The sequence below is a fragment of the Nelusetta ayraudi genome, unplaced genomic scaffold, assembly GCF_046127955.1.
Source record: "Nelusetta ayraudi isolate G7.1 ecotype Tasmania unplaced genomic scaffold, CSIRO-AGI_Nayr_v1 ptg000061l, whole genome shotgun sequence".
In the NCBI taxonomy this organism is placed as follows: domain Eukaryota; kingdom Metazoa; phylum Chordata; class Actinopteri; order Tetraodontiformes; family Monacanthidae; genus Nelusetta; species Nelusetta ayraudi.
The window spans coordinates 175,001-197,313 of record NW_027466111.1 but is presented as its reverse complement, the minus strand read 5'-3'; the positions used below and the strand labels follow the sequence as shown (position 1 = coordinate 197,313).

The following is a 22,313-nucleotide window of genomic DNA, read 5'->3' as shown; positions in this document are numbered from 1 at the left end:
TTTTTAACACTTACAGTAGGCCTACTTGTGACTGGAACAAACAACAATGAGGCAGAGGACTGTAAAACATATCAAACAAACAGAATAATACAGGAAAGAAAAAAGTTTATGGCACTCGTTAGTAGTCAACACTGAGTATAATAATATTGCTTTGAAAACATAACCTCTATTTATCATGATTGTTGTTTTATCACATTATATTTTCACTGCTTTTAAATATCAAATATATTATTTTTTCTTACTAGTGTATTTACGTTATTGCTAACATAAAAGATACCTATCATGACAGATATATTACGCATCTTGATAATAGTTTTGTTCAAAAGTACAAATTTTTACAGGATATAACAGTCCAAGTGTTGTATACTTGATATACTTGGCATGAGGGTTGATAGAAGACATGCATAAGGGTTGAAAGAAGGGCATTCTAAGGAGGCGGGTCTTTACGCGGGAGTCCCCCATTGGATGAGAGTAGCTGTCACTCACACAGCTTGGTCACACATGCATTCTTCACTATTTTTTTTTAATTGGTAGTTATACAATCCGTAATTCATTCTGGTTCTTTCCGACATTAAACTACCTGCTGCTGCTCCCACTTCTGAATCAATAAGAGCTTCTTCACATGCTGACAGACGGGCTTCTGCTGGGACAGCCGTCAGCCAATCGGAACCCTGATTCACTTCTCTCCCAATGTTCCAGGACGAAAACAACTGGATGGTGAGTACAACACGCACGCACGCACGCACGCACGCACACACGCACGCACGCACGCACGCACGCACGCACGCACGCACACACACACACACACACACACACACACACACACACACACACACACACACACACACACAGATGAAGACATCAGATCCTCGGAAGCTGCTAAAGAAAAGACAGAGTGGTGGAGCTGTTGAGGTGGAGAAGATCTCCACGGCTGCTTCTGTTTGGAAGTTCATGTCTCCAGATAATGCCGGCCCAGGAGCCGTGGTTCTGCCCTACACAGCCGTCAGCCAGCCTCTCTATCTACACCCGTCTGCTTGCGCCAGCTAATCCAGTTTGGTGGCCAGAAGCCCAGTCAGCATCTGGGTGTGTCTGAGAGACTAAACCCACCAGCAGGCAGGCGGTGCAGGAATGCAACTGGATCGGAAATGTGCAGCCGAGGGCCACGTTACATCTCGGTCAGAGTTCTATACGGTCGATGAAACACGTATGAAAGCCCTGCGTGCCTACGAGCAACACACTGATTATTTTGTTGCTTTGACAATGTTGAATAAGTTCACCGGCGGATGGAGGAGATTAACACGGTGTCCTCGCTGCAGTGAAACGAGGAAACTGTCCACTGCTTCCACTGGGTGGAACATCTGCAGTAGCATCTGCAGTAGCATCTGTAGTAGCATCTGCAGTAGCATCTGCAGTAGCAGCAGCAGATGGCCAAGATGGGAGTGTTTTAGAAGAAAGTTTTGATCTAGAAAGTGATTTTCTAGCGACCACCGAGGTGAAGTCGATGGTTTTTTCCCATGACAACCTTCACAGCAACAACACTGTGACCCTGTGGTGCTTCTACAAGACTGAGGGCCTCCCATCACACACTCACGATGAGTGGAATTTACTAAAATGTACAAATCAATTAAACAAATGACAAATTATCTGGGGACTGGATGTAACCATCCATCTCTCTCTCTCTCTCTCTCTCTCGTGATGCATTTTCTCTCTATCCGCCCTCCACCTCCTCCTCCTCTCTTCACCCTCTCCGCCTGAGCCCGTCTCTCTCGCTCCTTTTTCCTCCTTGCCATCATCTCTTAACATTTCCACTTCCATTTTCCATCCATCCATCCATCCATCCATCCATCCATCCATGCAGTCCTGTCCTCTCGGGCTGCAGGCCAGAGGCTGAGCCAGCGCTCTGTCACATTAGCCGGCCGCTGAGTGAATTACTCTGCCTCCATTAGGCTAACAAGAAAGCAGGAGGGAAGGAGGGCGGGGGAGGGGCAGCGTCTAAGAGAGACGGATGAAGGGACAAAAAGAGGAGAGAAGAGAAGTGAGATGAGGTGGAAGAGAATGCAGATAGAGACGAGGGACGGAGAGAGGGAGGGAAGGAGGGAGAGAGCGAGGGAGGGAAGGAGCGAGGGAGGGAGGAGGCTGATTAGAGCCGAAGACGACAGCCAGGGACTGGAGGAGGAGGAGGAGATGAAGGTTGAGGATGATGGAGGGAGGAAAATGGAAGGGTGGAGGAGAGGAGGAGGGCAGAGAAGGGGGTCAAAGGTCAACGTTGGAGACAGTGGTGGGGGTCGGGGGAGAAAATAATAAACAGAAAGATGGAGAGAAATAAACGGGAAATAAAGCGCAAAAGCAGCAGATCGTCTGATGGGCGTCAACATCTCTGACCTTCATTGACCTTCACTTACATCACTCACACACACACACACACACACACACACGGAGAGACAAGTCGTGATATCTCTTTTCATCCAGGATATCTGAAGACTTTAACAGATATCTGCAGTACACATATGCAAAGTTTTGATGATGAAAACTGAATCTTTTCAAATCGGTTCATTTTGTTGCCTGATTTCTAAGGCAGTCAGATTTCTTTGCTGACGTGACACCTCACAGAATAGCAGCAGCACAATGAAGCTGGACCGTCACTATCTTGCAGCGACTTTGCTCACTGACTCCACTGATGTCCACTTTCCCGGACCATCTTATTTGACCTCCAGTCGCTTTTTTGTATTTCATTTTGTTCTCGCTTCAAGTTGGCAACAACTTGTGGAGGAAAACTTTGTGTTTGGGTCTTTTCAATGGAGAGTTCTTTTTAATGATCCAGGATTATAATAATGATAAATCAATAATAAATAGGCTCTTATTTATCTTGTTTTTGTCATCTTTAAATTACACTTTTAAATAAAAAAAATTAAAAAAATGAAAATCTGTCGGTGTGAACGGCATCCACTGCTCTCGGTGCATTCTAACACCGCTTTGTTTTGAAGGAGGAAGACAACATGACAGTTCTGCAGCTGTTAACTCAGTGAAATATTCAACTGCAGTCCAGCCATGCTTGGTGGGGGTGCCAAGGGTTTAGTTGTGGTTTTTCTTTTTAGCAGCATTTTAGGGTCAATTCCTCTTGTGTTTAATTCTTGACGGGACGTTTGATCTCAAACTGCGCTGAGAGGTTCAATAGAAGCAACAGTCAACCTCCAATATAGAGTGAACTTCTAAAAGCAGAGTGAAGGCGTGCAAATGGAAAGGGAGCAACTTTGAACTACAGTGTAAAAAAACAAGCAACCAGGTGCATGGACAAAGAGACCAGCGATTCACAGGTCAGCCTGATGGCTTCAACACGCGGGCAATAACTGAGGAGAGACATCGAAACAGAAGATCATCAGTGGTCATTGTTGAAGAAGAAAAAGAAAAAACACGACTGAAAGGCTTCAAAAAAACAAAAAAAACAAACTTAAAAATCCTTGGATAAAAAAACCTGATATGTCCGGAAGAAAGATATGAAATCACACAAGAAGAGTGAACCAACGGTGGCGAAGTGGTGAAGCGGTGAAGTGGTATGGGTCTCTCTCTCTCTCTCTCTCGCTCTCACACACACACACACACACACACACACGCGCGCAGTCATGATGAGACGTCTTCACACTGACACAACACACTACAGATCCCTTCAGTGACACGTTCCCTCCATAGCCCAGACTCTTCACAAAAGCACACACATGTTGAGAACACATAAATAATAATAAGAATAATAATAATAAATAGTAAAAATAATAATAACATAAATAATAGTGATTAAAAGTGACTGTGTAAATTCTGAGAACTGAACATCTCAAAGAAATGCGACTGAAGTTAGACTTCACCAGTGGGCCATGGAGGGAGCATGTGCATGTATCCTTCTCAGTGCCTCCATCCATCCATCCATCCATCCATCCATCCCTCCATCCATCCCATCGTCTCGTCGTGGTCGTCTCGGTGCCGAGGCTCTCAGAGCTCCGTGCAGCGCTCCTGCTTGCTGTAGTGGTCAAACTGGCTTTTCCAGTGCATCATGTAGGAGGACCAACGGTGGAACTCCACCTTCCACTGGCGCTCCGCCTCGTCGATGTTGTCTGGGAGGAGAAAACAGACATGGTTGAGAAAAGGTGGCGAGCCACCTGATAGGAGGAAACGGTCTATCATGGGATGTGTAGAAAACATGTTGCTTTAATGTCAATGGAAAATGAAGCAAAGCAAAGCTGCAACCAGACCAGTGTCTCTGAAGCCCCACCAGGGTGTTTTGCTCTTTATTGAAATGACTCTGAAAACATGGATGCGTAGTGGCCATTTGTCCTTTTCTTTGCTTTTGTCCTCAACATCCAAACTCAACTGACAACATCAAATGAATCCAAATCAAATCAAACGGCCACTGAGGTACTGAGGGAGTGAATTCACGCAGGGATACGACAGAGGCCATCGTCCAGGCCAAGAATTGAAGTTTTCTTTCATTTTAAGCAAACAAGCAAAACACCTGCTGCTGCCCTGGTAAAAAACCAGAACCCTTCCCAGTGGTGCCCCCTATACTTGGCAGACCCATGTATACAGAAAACCGAGTGTTCCAGAGCTGTAGAATACCTTAAAAACAAATGAATTAATAAGCACGGCTGGGTTAGAAGCTACTGTGCAGCACTGAACGATGGACATCTGCATAACTAGAAAACCTCTCCAGTGAATAGCAGGACTGCTCCTCCTGAAGGAGATCAACACGAGTCACTGCACTGACTCAGTTGACTCAGTTTAAAGTAATGGCAGTGCCTAGTCAAAGGCTACGTGCTACTTAGTTGTCAGTTAGCAACAGGCAGTATTTGGCTCTTACCAGTGATGTTGAGAAGGCGAGGTAAGAAACGGTTCCAGAAAGCACACATCTGGTTCCGCAGACCTTTGTGAATCTTCACACTTTCACTGTTGAGTCCAAGATGTTTCTGCTCACTGTTGGTGAACTGAGGCCAGCGCTTCTGGTACTCAACTGGCCCATCATGATTTACATTGGGGTTTCTGGGTGGAAACAGAACCGAAAGGCATTGTGAGAACTGTGTAATGTCCACTTTTGTCGCGTCATAGTCCAAACAAAGACGTGAGTTTGACATTTTTGAAAAAAAAAAAAGAAAAAAAAGAAAAAGTATTTTGTCATGATGTATGACGTTGAAGGACCCAAACATCAGAGGATCTCAAGAATATCACTGATAATGTGTCCCAGTGCATCCAAGGATGTATCTTTCATCAGCAACCAGCTTTGCAGTGCTCACATAAATCATTAATTCACTTGAATTTTTTTTTTTTTTTACAATAAAAATGAAGGATATTATTAGCTCTTTCTTAAAATACACAATTGTTGTTTTGGCAGTTAAGTTTGAAGCCATTCCTAATGAAAATTTATGAAAACTAAAAAATCTTAAAGCAGAGGAATAAATCTGTCCTTTGTTCCCATCAAGCTTTGCTACATCTTAGGGGTTTAAATCAATTTAGGCTGCTTGGTCTTCCAATCACACCACCACAAACAGGTAAAACAATTACGCGTAAAGTAACGATAAAACAATGACGACCAATGACTTTATGCCAAATCATAGCTCGTTAAACCACAACGAGCTACTTCTGAATGTTCCTTATCAATAAACACAAAAGATTTATTCCTCACCCAGTTCTTGCAAAGTTAGCCCAGTATCTCATCATAAGTTGGCTCAGTCTCTCCTCCTCAAGGGTGTAGTTGAGTCTTTTTTCAAGTGGAAGGCCGAAGACAAACTCAATCTCATAACCGTGAATCACACCCATCCACTCTGGCCATGCCACGTTTGAGGCTCGGTGGTCAAACAGATAAAGGTAGAGCCCTGAATCAAGAACAGTAGATAGAAAACAGATGCAGCTTTTTTACCGTCAACAGCAATGGTGTCACATATCTATTTGACTGGATAAGCTGCTAAAATGTCATCTTTTACTTGTAGCCCAAGAAGTACTGAATTTTGTCAATTTTAAAGTTATTTCATTTAAAGACTCCAAATAACACTTGTAATAGATGTCTAGATGACTATTCTATTTCTAGACTATAGCGCTTTCTCACAGCTCAGCTTTGTCTTCACCAGAATGGTCTCACAGATTTTACCCGTCAACCGTTTCCACAGAAAGGTTCAAGGTGGTCTTCTTTGTTTTGCACCTCACTGGAAGGGCGAGGGGTGTGGGCAACAACTGAATGGGCTCGCAGCTCACCAGTCTGCGGATCCCTAAAACATTTCATGGAGGCTCTGAGACGAGCTTTTGATCCCGTCTCATCTGACAGAGTAAAGAGTTTACATTTTTTCTGTACCATCAGGCAGGGGGTGGCTGCGTCTACGCTGTCCACCTCTGCACTCTGGTCTCTGACACGAGTGGACTTCTACGGCATTATACCACGATTTTCTCAAGGGGCTCTCGAGACAGATTCAAGACCTAATGGTTCAGTTGGATTTGCCACCGGATCTCGCTAGCTTGATTAGTCTTTCTGTTCAGACCGACAACCGTTTGCAGCCACGCAAATGCGACCACTGCCATGTCACTTCAGTCACAGATCACTGATGGAGCAACATTGTCTCTTTGTCTTCCAGCCACTGGAATCCATCAAGTTTTCCACCACCCCGATCACAAAGGACAGGGGGAGGAACCCATGCAGTCGGGATGGGCTCTGCTCTCCATGGAGAAGCGACACTGCCGCCAAAAGGAAAGGAGATGCTTTTTTATTGCAGCCAATTGGGACATCTGTGTGCCGCTTACTCTATCAAAGGAAGGGGAGATGACAGTTCCCTCGGCTCACACTATGACCCAACAATGTTAACACATCTGTGCTGCCGTGCGCAGGGATCTGCTTCGCAGTGCATATTGGATGAAGAGGGCTGCGGAGGCACCAACCAGCTCCAGCTTACCAGCTGGGCCAGAGAGTTTGGCATTCAACAAAGGATTTGCAAAAGTTTTGTCTAAGACTGCCATGGTCTCTGCGGACTCATCCTACCTTCCATGTCAGCCAGGTGAAAATGGTCAAAGAAAGCTCAATAGTTCCGACAACTAGATCCTATCCACTCCTCTAAAAGATTGACGGCGGCCCAGTCAACTCGTTGAAGAAGCTATTGGCGGTCCGCAATAGCTTCCTGGGTTCAGGTGAGCTTCATCATGGACTAAGATTTAATCCAGAACTTTTACATAAGTCACGCCTAGGTTCATGGTCCTTCAAGAGCCGTCCCTTGAGGAGGGAAGGGGAAGTACCGTTATGTCCTGAACTCTGGTGCACATACAACAACCAGAGACAGAACCTCTCCCCTGCAACTTCAGGTTGGATGAAAGATCACTGCAGAGAATAGCAGCATATTGGTGCTCAAAAGGGGACTTCAGAGGCCTGGGTCCAGAGTCAAATGGCATTGACCATGAGGCCAACTACATCTAGTTGGTACTGCTCCACCCCTTTGCACCATCCCCAGGATCTTTTTGACAAGGGGTTATGTTCCACAGCTTGGACTGATTCAGTTATTCCTTCCTATTTCATTGGTTTCATCACTTCCGTGTCTCTTCTGACAATGATAATGTAAATGCAACTTTATAATGCATGTTTTCTTTGTGACTACTTCTCTCTAACAATGTCAAAAATGTTTTCCAGAAATTAAATACTGGCTCCTTTGGATATACCACTTATCCAAACAAGTGACAACTTCCTATTCGACTTGAGGAGTGTAGCAAAAGTTTTTTTTTTTTTTTTTTTTAAAGCTAAATGGGCAAGACGACGCAAAAGGTCTATTTTTTTTCTTTTAGAGATGATAGAAAAGAAAACAAATTAAGGTTCAACTATCGGTCAGATTTGGTGCCTTGCCTTTATAATGCATTAGTATTATTTTCCCATTGATAAAAGGTCTACAGTAGCACCCTACTACTCTACAAGGGTATATACTCATATCACATACATATACATGCAAGCACACACAAAGACACTTTACCTTGAGAGTTCCCACCACTGTTCACAATCCCCATGTTGCCTCCTCCCATATTCCCTTTGAGGGCACTATGTTGGGCATAGGAACGAATGAAGTGAGCCAGTGGACAGATTACGTTATGGTCGCCCACAATGTCATCCAAAGCGTCACGGTTCTTCGTCCCATTATTCTCATCCATCCAGTCAGTGTATTGCAGAACCACTGCCTCCAGGCCAATATCATTTGCATGTGGTACAGTTAGTTTGATTCCTGGAGGGCAAATTTTGAAATTCTTTATTGGAGAATTGCTTTCTTTAGCAGTTTTTATACACATCAAATCATATGTATACGTTATAACACAAAATATATACTATATATACCATGCAGAATTTCTGTTCTTTGTTTTTTTCAACAACAAAAAAAAGACTCCATGTAAAAAGGTATATATATAATTATACATTTCAGGGGTAGACAATAAAGGAAATTTGTATCATAATAATTCCGCAAGTTCACTCCCTGAAGGCTGAAGAAGAAGAACATCTGAAGCACACCGTGTTTAAAGAAGCAGTAGCTGGCTACCAACATTAGCACCACTGGGAATAAATAGAAAGAAAGCTCGCTCGGGAAAAGACGGTGTGGATAAACGACGGAGTTGAACTGCTGCTTCCAGTTACTTTAGAACACAAAGCCTTAAAAGGTCCATTTAAAGTTGACAGGGAGTCGTGCCAGTAAAAGTTTGCTAATTTTTTTGTCATTTAGGGTTCCTGCCTCAATATCCCAGTCCGCCGACCCAAAAGAAAATCACTAAAAAGGTTTTTAAAGAGGTTTGCAAATCGCTTATGTTGTGTTTATTTTCACTTTGCACACAATCCACGATGGATCCACGAGCAGCGTGTGTTATTGTTTACTATTGTTTGCAGTTTGTTGTGGTGGAGGGTAACGGGGAGACTGCAGGCTGAGCAGCAGTAGCAGTAACAGTCCGTTGCCCAACACTGCTGTTGTGAGTGGTGGTCTGCACCTCACGGCCGCTCAGGTTGCAGGGCGGGGGGTGGGGTTTAGAGCTGTGACCTCAGCGTTTCCAAAAATGATCGGTTTCGTTGTTTACACGAAGCCGGGCAAGGAGGCGTTCCGCGGGAGCGAGGGGGCGGAGAGCATAGTGCAGGCTGTCTTTGATCGGGATCAAGCAACGTGTTAGCGGAAGTTATCGAGACAACTTCACAGAAGTAATTGCAAAACACAGAGCCACGGGGAATTAATGTGAATTCTTGTACTCGTTTTTTTTTTTAAGAGCATTATTTTTTACTGGCCCCACCGGGCCAGTGCTTGGGCCATTCTGGTGGCCCTCACGGTTTATAAAGAACGCCTGGCCCACCGGGCCAGTTATATTGTCGACCCCAGCATTTATATAATTATACATATTATCACTGGATATTTTACTGGGAGAGTGCAAAGAATCTTTAAGAAAATCAATTAATTACAAAAGCACAGCAAATGTAGCAAAAAAAGCAAACCTTCTCAACAGCATACTACACTGTCTTCATAATGTCTTATTGAAGAGCTGAGCTAGGCACAGCATTACCTTCCAAGAAATCCTCTCTAGAAATGAGGCTTTCGTTGTCCTTGCCAAAGCCTGGTGATCCATATAGTAGAAAGTAGGTCCCTTCATCCTGGTTGACACCAAGCATGACCTGAGTATCCTTGAAGTTGCCCGAGTTGAGCATTGCCTCTGGAGTGTCGGGAAGCACTTCGCCATCCACAACTGGGACAAATGAGAACCGGAATATTGCTGGCCATGGCAAGACCTGATGACAAAAACAAGAAGTGCTAAATAGTTGCTTATTTGCCTCGGGTCAGCAGCAACTACATCAATTTGGAGTCTACTTTGAATGGGATTTACAAAAGGTTTGTCCACCCTACCATTCCCCCCCCCCCCCCAATAAGACTCCCCTATGTAATCTCTCTTACTTCGGCTCCTTACTGGATGGGTAGGTGAAATATTTTTTGTCTAAATGTTCAGAAATGTTTCTCTTAGAATGCCTGAAGACAAATCTTGCGGTCTTGCAACAATTTCAAGAAATCGTTGTTTCTTTCTAATGAAATAGTTTCATAACTATTGACCTGTTACATTTCTATGTGAAACAAACATTTGTGAAATGTATTAACACACAAATTAGCAAAAGAATTCTTCAGAGTTATGAGTTTATGAGGGTGTTGTTTAGTTTAAACTGTACAATGGCCAGTTGTGTTCACAATGAAGTATGTGCTGGGAGAGTTCATAGTACTTTACAGATGCTTCTGCCCATTGGAGAAGGCACAGTAGCAACTACCCAATTAGCCTAGCTGGTCAATGGTACTTTTACTGTATAGTATTCTGAAATCTGCATCCTGGTTATCAAACAAAGTTTGGTGTGGTGACCTAAAGATGATGCTTATGATACCAGCATCAGTATCAGAGGCTGACCACCATCAGCCACACCACTGTCTTGATTTGCCCAGGTATTTGTTTTCAGTTAAAAAAAAAAAAAATCCACCTCAATGTAAAAAAAATATAATAAAGGGTTATTTTTCGCAGCATGATAGTCACATTTTCAGTGAAGATACTAATGATGATGAACAGTTAAAATTTGTTTTTTTCTATTTTATGCATTCCTTCTAAAAATATGAAAGAGAATGAAGTAACAATGACTGAGTTCATCTTACCTCCCACTCTCGGTCAATGAGCTCCTGTGCATTTTTACTTCGCAAACAGTCTACCAGCTCAGTGTCATTGCCTCCATTGCAGTTGACAAGGGTGGCCAGCTGCGTGGCCCGTCTTCGGGCCTCGGCAGGAGTGACTGAGGCCCAGGGACAGTTAGGCGCCCCACTTTGAAGGATTGCCCTGGTAAAAAGTGGGTGGCTGCCTGGAGACAACAAGTGAAAGCCGACTGAAGCACCACCAGCACTCTCACCAAAGATAGTCACCTATTTAAAAGACAGAAACAAATCTCAGAATTGACCCCTTACACTAAAATAGGACGATTCTTCATTCTGAACATGTAGAACTAACTTGTTTAGGGTTTCCACCAAAGAGGTGAACGTTGTCTTGAACCCACTGTAGCGCCAACCTCTGATCGAGCAGACCAACATTTCCAGGAGCCTCAGAGGAGCCATGCAGAGCAAGAAAGCCAAAGGCACCAATACGGTAGTTCATGGAAACCACAACCACGTTCTCGCTGTGGCAGAGGTAACGGCCATCATACACATCCAGAGAAGAGGAGCCACTGTAGAAACCTGGTAACAGGACATTTTAAATCAGAAAAAGTGAAACAGGGCTCCACCACAAGCGGCACCAATGATTACTGATGACTCATTCAATCTTTTTCAATCTAAAACCTTTGAGTCAAGGCACTCAACTTTGTGACTAGCTGCACATGACTTCTTAAAGTCGATGATGATTAATTATAAACTTGCCACTACTGATCATGTGCTTCTTTTTTTATTGGTAGGGAAATTAGACATTAGGTCTGATCTGATCTCAATCAGGCCTCTGTGTAAGACCAAGAAGAAGGTTTGACTCAGGTAGACATAAAACAATCCCTGATTTCAAGATAGGAAATGGGTAAATTCAGTTTTCAAATTATTGTTTTTTATGCTTCATGAAAAAGAATGAAAATTTGATGAGGTCAAACTCGCACTCACAAGCTCACACTTGCAAGAAAATGCAAAGCAATAACTTTGGACGGAAAATAAAGAATGGAAAGAAGTGCATAAAGGGGTCCCACAAGGTTCAGTTCTTGGTCATTTATTGTTTACTATATATAATGTCATCAGCATATGAGACTGTCATCTATTGCTCCACATCTACCCCTGCAAAGGATTTTGAATATCTACAACATGCTTTTGACAGAGTGTAGGATCACTTTTGTTTGACATGCATAGAAAACGAAACATATGTTCTTCACAGCTTCAAAAATAGCAGGATGAACACTGACTGATAAAGTATTAATGAGAACTTAGCAAGAAATAGTTAGTATATAAATATCCCGGAGTTTCAGTTGTTGACCACTTGTATGTACAACAGAAGCAGTTGAAAATCCACTTTTCATACCTGCTGCTAACTATGGAGATGGGCTGCACCTGTTCATTGTCTTCAGACAAAGGATAGTGTGGATCATGCCCTACTGAGACTTATTACAGATTGTGGTCCTCTCACCCATCACTGTTTTGTTTACATAAAAGTAAATTGGTCATTGTAACAGCCTCAGTAATAACCTCAGTTACTGCTATGTTATTTTATTAAGCCATTGTGGGTAAAATTCCTTAATAAATTATTAAGGATGAAAGCAAAACCTCGCACCCTTGTCTGACTTTAAAGCAGCTCTGATGAAAACAGTGGAATCCAGGCTTTCTGTACGCCAATGTTTTAATCAAGATGTTTCATGCAACTAAATTACTAAATCCCTTTTTTTACCTTTTAATTCAGTCAAGCTGAAGTTATTTATATTATGATTCATTTCGTGCAAGTTGTGACTAAATACCTCCGCCGTAGATCCACACCATGACGGTGAGATTGTGAGCTTTGGGTGATGAAGGCACCCACACATTAAGGTACAGGCAGTCTTCGCTCATCTCCCTGTTTGGGTTCCACATCTCGCTGCCCTGGAAGCCGGGGAATGTCACGTCCACATACTGGTAGCAGGCGTTGGGGTATGCGTTGGCCTCGTACAATCCAGTCCACACGCGCTTGGGCATGGGAGGACGGAAACGCCTCTTCCCTACGGGAGGCTCAGCAAAGGGAATGCCCAGAAAGGCTTTGACGTGGCTGCGGTCGGGCACGGGTTGGCGAATACCACGGACTCGACCGATGCGTGTCTGGACAACGAGGTCCGCATCACTTTGGGAGAAGCCGGCGGGGATCAGAAGAGACAGGAGGAGAACCGGGAAGATGAGTAAAAGAATGAGCGTCTGCATGACTGACGCAGAGATGTCCTGAGTGGCTGAAGCAGCGGCTGTGATTCCGTCTCCCCTCTCTGACGGCTGCGCCGCTTCCACTTAGCTCTACAAAGGAGAGAGTGAGACAGACGAGGAGGGAGTGAAAGAGAGTAATGTGATTACAGCACACTGATAGAGAGCAGACCAGAAGAGGGTGGGAGAAAGAAGATGAGGACAGAGGCGAGGGACAGTCTGGAAGAGCCCTTGGGATTCTTTTGTAAAAACATTGAAACATAGATAACAAAAATATGCGATTATAGTAACAATGACAATACAGTTCCATTCCAACTTGGAGCATTTGTTCTTCTTCAAGACAAATAAGAAACGGGTGAAGGTGATGCGTAAGTGTGTATAAAATATACATATATAGAGTGTTGAATAAAAATTCAACACTCCACTTATGAAAATTGTATGCCTCAACTCTTCTGTCCATGGGCTTTTCAGACTCTTAACTCTGTTTTTGTGTAATGCTGAATGCTACTGCGCTCTACAAGGTTTTATTTTGTTTTACTGTACATTATGTTTTGATGTTTTTACTAATGAAATAGGAAGTGCACGTTATTGTTGTCTTTTAATGTCTGTGTCCACAATTATGAAATTGTTCAATGCTCACCGTTTGGCAATTCTGCTTCCCATTAAGTCAGTACTAAACGGTTATGTTGCAAAAAGCAACAAATAAGACATGACATCATGCATCAACCTGCTGCTGATCTGCTGCGTCCAACACTGACCAAAGCCAATCAGCTGACCACTATATGCTTTATGTAATGTATAAAGGCAGGCACATATTCGGGCTTCTTTGTTTCACATTTCTCCACTGAGGCAGATTAAACAGTACAGATGTGTGGGTGGGCTGTGGCTCCCCAGAAAAGACCTATAAAATATTCAACACAGCGCTGAAGACAACAGTCCTGATTCTCTCTGCTGCACATGAACATCTCTCACTTTGCTCTACGCTTCAGTATTTCAATTGAACATGGTGAAGCAGCATTTAGCTGCTATGCTGCACACACATGGAAGAAGCTGCCAACAGAAGTGAAGTCAGCCCCAAGTGTGAATGTTTTTAAATCCCAGTTAAATTCTGTTTTCTCATGCTTATGATTGAGTGCTTTTCTTCATCTTTTTATATTTCATTATCATCTTTTTATTTCTATTCTCCTTTATTACTGTTCTATTCATGCATTTTAAGCTGTCTTTTTTTTTCTCTGCACTTTGTCTTTGAATGCTCTGAATACAGCCTTGTGTATGAAAATGTGCTATATAAATACACCCTGCCTATTTAGTGACACAGCCCAGCAAACGGTAGATCTAACGAGACATTGTGCAGCTACCTAAGTGAAGGCTTTGTCTGAAAAGATACTGATTCTGATGGGCTTACATTTCTGCACTTCGCCCACACTCTCTCACCCATCCTCAACCCCAGTCCAATCAGCCAATATAACCTACAACTCGGCAATCGGCCTGCTCAGAGGTAGTTTTTGAGAGATATTGGTCTCCAAAAACGGCAGTTATAAGCTACAGTACAAGACTTCCTATTTCCTTCCTCATGGGGTCATGAGAAAGTAGACGCCTGAACCTTTCCTGACTCGCTGAGTGCTTGCCTCAGAAGCAAATCGGTGGACAGGATTCAGTCTCACGGCGACTCGACAGCAACCAAAACGATCATCCCACACTGAGGTAAATGCAGGAGTTTTGCCGTCTCACTGGGTGATTTCATAGCCAGTTGGGGGTCAAGACTGAAGTTGGTCAGTCGCTGGTGAAGTGCAGTTCAACAACAAATCCAGTCTACGATTTGTGAACAAACGAGAGAATGAGGAGAAAAGATGAGTGGATCTGCGCAAACACAACCAAGGGACCCTCACCAAGACATTTAGCCAACACGCAACATGACAAAGCATGTAAAGGTTGGCGAGACATCACAACGCCATTACTAATTTCATAGCAAAGGAAATGATGGTGATTCAAATGGATGTAGAAATTCCATCCATCCATTTTCAATACCCACTACTTAATGAGCTCAGTGTTGCAGGGGTCTGCTGGGGCCTCTCCCAGCAGGGTGACAGTGGCCACATAGAGACAAACGACCATTCACACTCACATGCACACCTACGGACAATCTAGAGTTTCCAATTGACCTCACATGCATGTGTTTGGAGTGTGGGAGGAAGCCGGAGCACCTGGAGAGAACCCACGCAGACACAGGGAGAACATGCAAGCTCCACACAGAAAGGCGCCAGGAGCAGAATCGAATTCACAACCTTGCTGTGAGTCGGCAGTGCTAACCACTGCGCCACCGTGTCATGATTTAGGAATTTGTTGAGAAATTTAACATTTTAAAGGATCTAACACGTTTTATTGTTGTACAAGGGTTAATTTCAGTCATGAACGGATACAATGACAACACACTTTCTAGATATTTGTCAAGCGTTAGTAAGAAATACTAATGTTTTGACTGAATGAGACCGACGAGTGTCATCTCCTCCTCTATGACTGCTTCCCCTGCACTCTGGTTCAGGGGCTGCTGGAACCTCTCCCAGCTGTCTTGGGGCCAAGGTGGGGAACACCCTGGATAAGTCTCCAGTTTATCGCAGTGCCGCATGGACAGAACAACAAGCACTCGCACTTGCACTTACACCAACCAGTGTTCCCATTTTGACTAACATGCATGTATTTGAACTTTGCTGAGAAGTAAGAGTACCCAGAGAAAACCTGTGTACCGCCGAGAGTTACAAGTAACAATATGAAGTCACCAAAGTGACACACGTGTGGAAACTAAATGCACACACAAGCACATACACACACATAATGCACAAGCACACACACACGAGCGCCCACACACACACACACACGCACACACACTCAACCTTTTACAGAACCTCCGGTCTAATCCTGTTGCTACGGCAACCATACATTACAAAATATAAACAACTGCCTCTGACCTGAGAGGTGGCAACAACTGTCTCCAGATAGACATGAGGCACAATCAAATAGTAGGTTGCCAGGTTGTGCATTAGATACAGCACTTTGGGTTTAAAGTACTCACATAAAAAAATATTACAGTCTACACGTTATAATTTGTTTGTTTCCAGAGACAAAATCATAGGCATTAGCATGTCAACATAAAACACCAACACATTTTCACCTGACATACAAAATCACACATCTATGGTGTCGGAGTAGCCGCAACATTTCAAAGCACTACAGCTACTACCACCCTTAACCCTGGCTCTAAAACGAAAACACTTACTTTAAGTGATGTCTTCTTCTGCAATAATATTAGTAATCATTTTGAGTTCAAAGTAAAATGTCACTGCTAAAGAACAATGTGCTTTTCAGGTTCTGCCTAGTCGTTGTAGTCTTCCTGTCAAACACAAAGCGGTCTGAAGTCCAGATGCTATTCTCAAATTCCCACAGAAACAGATAATAATTAGTAAATCACAAATGTACCTGCACACTGGCAAAATGCTAAACATGCTTCACTGGAGTCCTGGATGAAAAATAAAGATCTGATCATTGGAAAAAGATGGGAGGATTGAAATAATTTAGAGCACACACTCTTTGCTTGACTCATGTTAATAATAGCCTGGCATGGTCGATGGAACATTTGTTGTTTGTATTTATTGCATGCATCCGGGTACTATAGCGCTCCTAGAAAGTGTTTAAAAGGTGGCTCAAAGGATGGAAGGTGAGAAAAATGTTCCGCTTTAAGCATCACATCAATGTGAATCATACCAAATGAAACGATTATCACATTCAGGAGGACAAATCGTTTTTTGAAGAACCCTGTGGCTACTTCATGGAAGCCAACTCACTGGTATCAGAATCCTAAGCAAAACTGAGAAAACATATTTTGGACTCGAGCTGTTGCCAAGATAAATCTACTGATAAAAAATCTCAGGTTATGCTGATGATCGACAAAGAATTTAGTATCTCCACTACGTCCAAAATGTGAAAAGACAATACGTTAACGCACACGTATGATGAATTAAAGACTGAATAATGACAATCAACCTCCACTACAAACTGTAGCTGTACTTTTACAACCCAGTCATGTGACTCCACCATTGCAAGTCTCCCTGTCACAGAGGGAAGGTTCTAAGCCAGTGGCTTTCAACTGGCGGAGTCGCAGCACCCACATTTATTTCCTTTTAATGAATTCATGACCCAATTTTATTGCACAGCACTCAAATTTATTCCCGAAAAAATAACAACGCTAGCCCACTTTCTACCGTGTCTCATCAATTAATTACTGATTACTTATTATTGAGTTGAATTTTGTCTCCTTCAAATAAAAGGCCAACAGTATATATACATACATCGCAACCCACCAGTTGAGAAATGCTGGCCCAAGGGTGTTGCATCCGTAGGGAATGTAAGGCCCTTCAAGGCAAACTGTATTGGTGAACCTGGACTCTACAATTTGAGTGATTGATTGATTGATTGATGATGATTTCTTCTGGGGCTCCTGATGGGTTTAAAGTGTGCGCCACTTACTAATACTATCACAACAGAATAGAGCAGAAAATGAAGGGGCCTTTTTTATTCGGGGGTGGGGTGGTGGGGGTGCGTAGATTATTAATAGCAGTAACAGCTGCATGGTGGCAACAACAGTGAGGACAAAATAGAGGAGAGGGACGGTGACGCGGCTGGAAAAGAGATAATGCAGAAGGATAAACAGGAGAGAAGGAGGGAGGGACGGAGGGATGGAGGGATGGAGCTGCAAATGGCCGGTTGGTGCTGGAAAAAGTCATGTCTGTATTTATTTATTTTTTTTTAAGGTTCAATTCACATCAATTATAGAGGGGTTTTATTTTAATATGCAAATTATTGTGTGAATTTTTTAATTACTAATACCAGTACAGATGCAGGAGACTTATTATTGAAAAAATAAAATTCAGACCAAATCCTGTCTTGTACATCTTATCTATCCATTTAGGTAACATACATATATATATATATACATATATATATATATATATATGTATATATATATATATGTATGTATATATATATATATATATATATATATATATATATATATATATATATATATATATATATGTATGTATGTATGTATATATATATATATGTATATATATATATATATATATATATATTTTAGAGAAGACAAAACGTATCTCTAGTTTATTTTTTATATATTTTTTTAAATATGATTTATTTGGCAACCATAAATTGTTTGTAGGTGTGATTGTGCTTGTTTGTCTGTGTTAGCAATGCAATGACCTAAAGGAATTATATATTAATATATATATATATTGGTGAAGCTCTCTCTCAATCATTTGGATGTTTTCATTAAACATTTTTTGTAAATTTTGCCCTGCCATGCTCAAAGAGTTGCACAGAGTTGTCAGAATAGTGCAAAGTGTAGTGTAAGGTATAACAATACATATGCATGTTAATTTATACATTTTGTCTGCATTTGTTATTTTCAGTTCCACCTTCTTGTTATCATAGAAGTGACCGACAAAGAGAAAACAACAACAGAAATCAGAAAAACTACCGGTAAATGATCAACTTAACAGACCTGAATCTGCAAAATGACAAATAATAGAACAAAGTACACGAGGGTAGAAATCTGATTTCATTTCACGTAAAGAGGGAGAGCTAAATCTGAAATTTCAAATCAGATTTCTGAACACGGTTCACTCGCTTGTCAAACAACAACAATCTTATTCATCGGACCCCAGGATTCCTAAAGTGCAGCAACGCCTGGCAGCCAGAACTGTCCGAGGGTGGAAAAAGGAGTTCCAGAGGGTGAGGAAAACTAGAGGGGGGGGGGTCAGAGGGAGACAGTGGAGGGGCTCCCGACCAAGCGACTGGGTGGGAGAAAGTGTGTCACTTCTCAAATTAGACTGCGGAATTTGTGCATGAAGTTCACAGGGGGATTGGTTTCGGCCAGTGGTGGTGGGTGCACATCACGTGTCTGTCCACACTCAACTGACAAGTCCATGTCTTCTTTTAGACTTTGCTGATTGTTTACCAGAAATTTAAAAAATCGTATATAAATCTATAAATTTATATAAGATTTATAGATTAAATCTATAAAAAAAAATCTTATATAGATTTTTATAGATTTATAAAAATGTCATATAGATAAAAATCTATATAAGACAATTTTTATAAAAATATAAATATATATATTTGTGTGTGCGCACGTATATGTCTGTATATACATACATACATATGTGTACACATATGTAGGTGTATAAAAATAAAAACATGAGCGTAACATAAACATAGGCAACAAAACATAATTGCGTCACAATTAGAGCTTTCTCCAAATTAATTGCTAAAAGAAAATATTTGATTCCAATTTTCTTGAATTAAACCATTGTTTCCTTTGTTTTGCTGCCACCGAACAATTTGCAACACATTGTTGGCAATTTAGCTGTTTGTCAACGTGCGTCAAATGTCACCACTGGCCGCTCAAGTCCAAGTCCAGGTCCAGGTCCAAGTTCACCTCCAGCAAGGTCTGCATACATTCTCATTTTTCATTAGGAGAAAGGAGAAGTGCGTGATTATTTTGATATACAGTATCATGTTGCTGTCTGACGGAAAGTAGTTTGAAGTGTTTTCAAGGTATGAAATAAGGCATGAAGTTTGGTACCAGTCCAAATATCAGATGTTCTCCTGTGTCTGGAGGTTCAGACTCCTCCTCCTTCGAGATTAACTTGGAAGAGAGGAATTTGCGACTTTTCAGACACACTTTTGGGACGTTGGTTTTCAAAATAGTGACTGACTGAGGAGTTGATAACACTACACAGATGATATATATATGTTTTTTTTCTTTAGCCCGTTAAAATAATCATTGAATCAAATCCAATACAATAATTGATTCATTTTGTTCCAACATCTTATAGCTGCGGTTCTATTCACAATTAATAATGTCTTTTTGCTTATGGTACTATTTTTGGCTTTAATGACTACAATCGAGACGTGAGAAAGGAGAAACATTTGTCGCGGCAAGTTAACAGTTGCAGCACATTTGCACAACCGCTACAACCACACTATAACGACAACAACACAAACAGGGTTCTGTTCGCTGGACTGGTATCAAATCTTCCAATTAACAACACTGCTATTAGAGAGGTATAGACTCAAAGGAATGCGTGCACACGCAGGCACAAACACACACACACACACACACACACACACACACACACGCACACAGAGTTTAGAACTTGAAAACTCTTGAAAATGTCATATTTCCATGTGTCCTGTGACATCGTGTGCAGGGAGAGAACAAGGTCCTACTACAGCCTAAAAGCGTGCATGTGTGTGTGTGTGTGTGTGTGTGTGTGTGTGTATTGGCCGTGAGGTGTGAGTGGGAGTGTAACAGTCGATGTGGCTCAGAGTTCACTAATCCCACCTTCAACCCTCTGATATCTGAATTAAGCTCCAGCAAATCAATCCAGCAATGTTAAGTATTGTTGAATTATATGATCAGAATTCCGATCATATAATTCATGTTTAGCTCTTTATTGAAATGACTCTGAAAACACTGGAAAAAAAAGAAAATTAGGTTTACTGTCCAGAAAATATTGATTAGTTGAGGGCCGAGCTGTGTGTCTTATTTTCAGAGTGAGGGCTGAATTGACCAATCACGGCTTGGTTTGAGGTGGGCGGGACAAAGAAAAGGATTTTAGACCTTTTTAAATAATGCACTGATGCTGAGTCCCACTGGATATTTCCACACAGTATTGATAACTAGTCTCTGTGAAGATGCTTTGAACAACACCAGCAATGACGCCGGTTTATCCTTTTCAATCCGTCATTCTGTTACTTTTTTTTTTTCTCTCCCTGCGATGATGTGATTTGTTGGTGGTGACGGCCGAAGCGGTGAAGGTCCAGCTGGAAATATCGACACAAATATCCTGTTGGTTTTCTTCCTTTCTTACCCCATAAACCTTTTATTTTACTTTACGTCTTTTTAATCAATATATTTTTTCTTCTCTTTGCACGCTATTGTTGCTGTAATAGTTTCAACGTCCCCAATGTGGGATTGATGAAGGCATTCTATTCTATTGTATTCTATTCTAAAACTGAGCACTTGAGAGGAGCAATCGAAAGATGCAACTACTGCAGATGGAATTTCACTATTCTCCAATGCCATTACGGTTATGTATTATTTTCTTTTTTAATTATGAGGAGTCTTCACAAACGATTGAGGACAGACGTTCTCCAATGTGGACATCAAGCTCACTCAATGACGCATTCAGAAAACTTGGAAAATAAACGATTCCCTTGTAGTTTTATATTTTGATTGCAAATAGCCGTAAATGAGACTAAAACTTACACAGCAGCCGGACTGAGACTTCCAATCTAAAATCTCGCTCATGCAAATGACCAAGCTGGAGTTCATTTAATTCATCGTCATGAATTGAATTCCACCATGACTCTGCGTCTTTATAGTTGCAAAGACTATAAACTACAGCCACCCAGAAGAAGAGAGGGGAGGACAGGTGGAGACTGCGAGCTCATCCCAAGACATTATTAGCCCCAACGATTCCAACTGTCGTTCCCAAGTAAAAATATGATTTAGCTTTTCTCTGAAATGACATTTTAAAACACTGTCGCTGGCCACAGTGCAGTAGCATGTATAAGATGTCCCAGGACACCAACAGGAAGCCTCATAACGGAGCATCAGGGTGAACATACTGAAAAAACATCGAAAAGATTGGCCTTCACAAGCTCCCGCCTTTTTTCATAGAGCTCCATGTACAAAGCTTTTCTATGGGTTCCTCCACACTCAGTCATCACACATGAGATGTGGCTGCTTAGACTTTCTTACTGCCGTGTAAACACGATAAACAACAGAAAGGATTTTTTTTTTTTTAATTTCTGGCTTAACATTGAAGGTTGATGATGACGCTGGTGGACAAATCATGTAACAAATCAAAAACGCTGCAGCAGGTTTTCTACCTTGCAAAACACCTCCAGGGGCGATGGTGAAAAAAGCTTACACACACACACACACACACACACACACACACACACACACACACACACACACACACACACACACACACACACACACACACACACACAGGGAACCTCAATCCATCACCTCACACTGCCAAAGCAGCTCAGAACTACAAGTTACACTTTGTTTGATGGCAAGAGATGAAGACTGCAAACACACCAACAATGAATATATATATATATATATATATATAAATATAATATACAATATATAATAAAGATCCGCTCTATTTTACAAATGTGTATTTGTGTGTTTTTTTTGTAGTAAACCAAATATTTGGGCGTTTAACGTCGCAGGCGGCATTGAAACATCTTATAAGATTAATTAGTTGCGCAACACATTTCATCGCTCAAGCCATAGTCTTGAATGGAGAAGTTCATCAT

The 22,313-nt window shown here is 41.9% G+C and overlaps 1 protein-coding gene across 1 annotated transcript in view; it reads right to left on the bottom strand.

The window, feature by feature from the left end:
* Window positions 1-513: 513 nt before the first annotated feature.
* ache (acetylcholinesterase (Yt blood group)) overlaps window positions 514-22,313 on the bottom strand; it is a 24,287-nt gene continuing 2,487 nt past the window's right edge. The window contains exons 2-9 of the mRNA XM_076040452.1: window positions 12,473-12,992; window positions 11,002-11,225; window positions 10,656-10,916; window positions 9,535-9,757; window positions 7,980-8,225; window positions 5,666-5,855; window positions 4,847-5,025; window positions 514-4,103 (exon numbers count right to left, since the gene is read on the bottom strand). Coding sequence (XP_075896567.1) covers window positions 3,982-4,103; window positions 4,847-5,025; window positions 5,666-5,855; window positions 7,980-8,225; window positions 9,535-9,757; window positions 10,656-10,916; window positions 11,002-11,225; window positions 12,473-12,905 — 1,878 coding nt within the window. The 5' untranslated portion in view covers window positions 12,906-12,992 and the 3' untranslated portion in view covers window positions 514-3,981. The remainder of the gene's footprint in view (window positions 4,104-4,846; window positions 5,026-5,665; window positions 5,856-7,979; window positions 8,226-9,534; window positions 9,758-10,655; window positions 10,917-11,001; window positions 11,226-12,472; window positions 12,993-22,313) is intronic.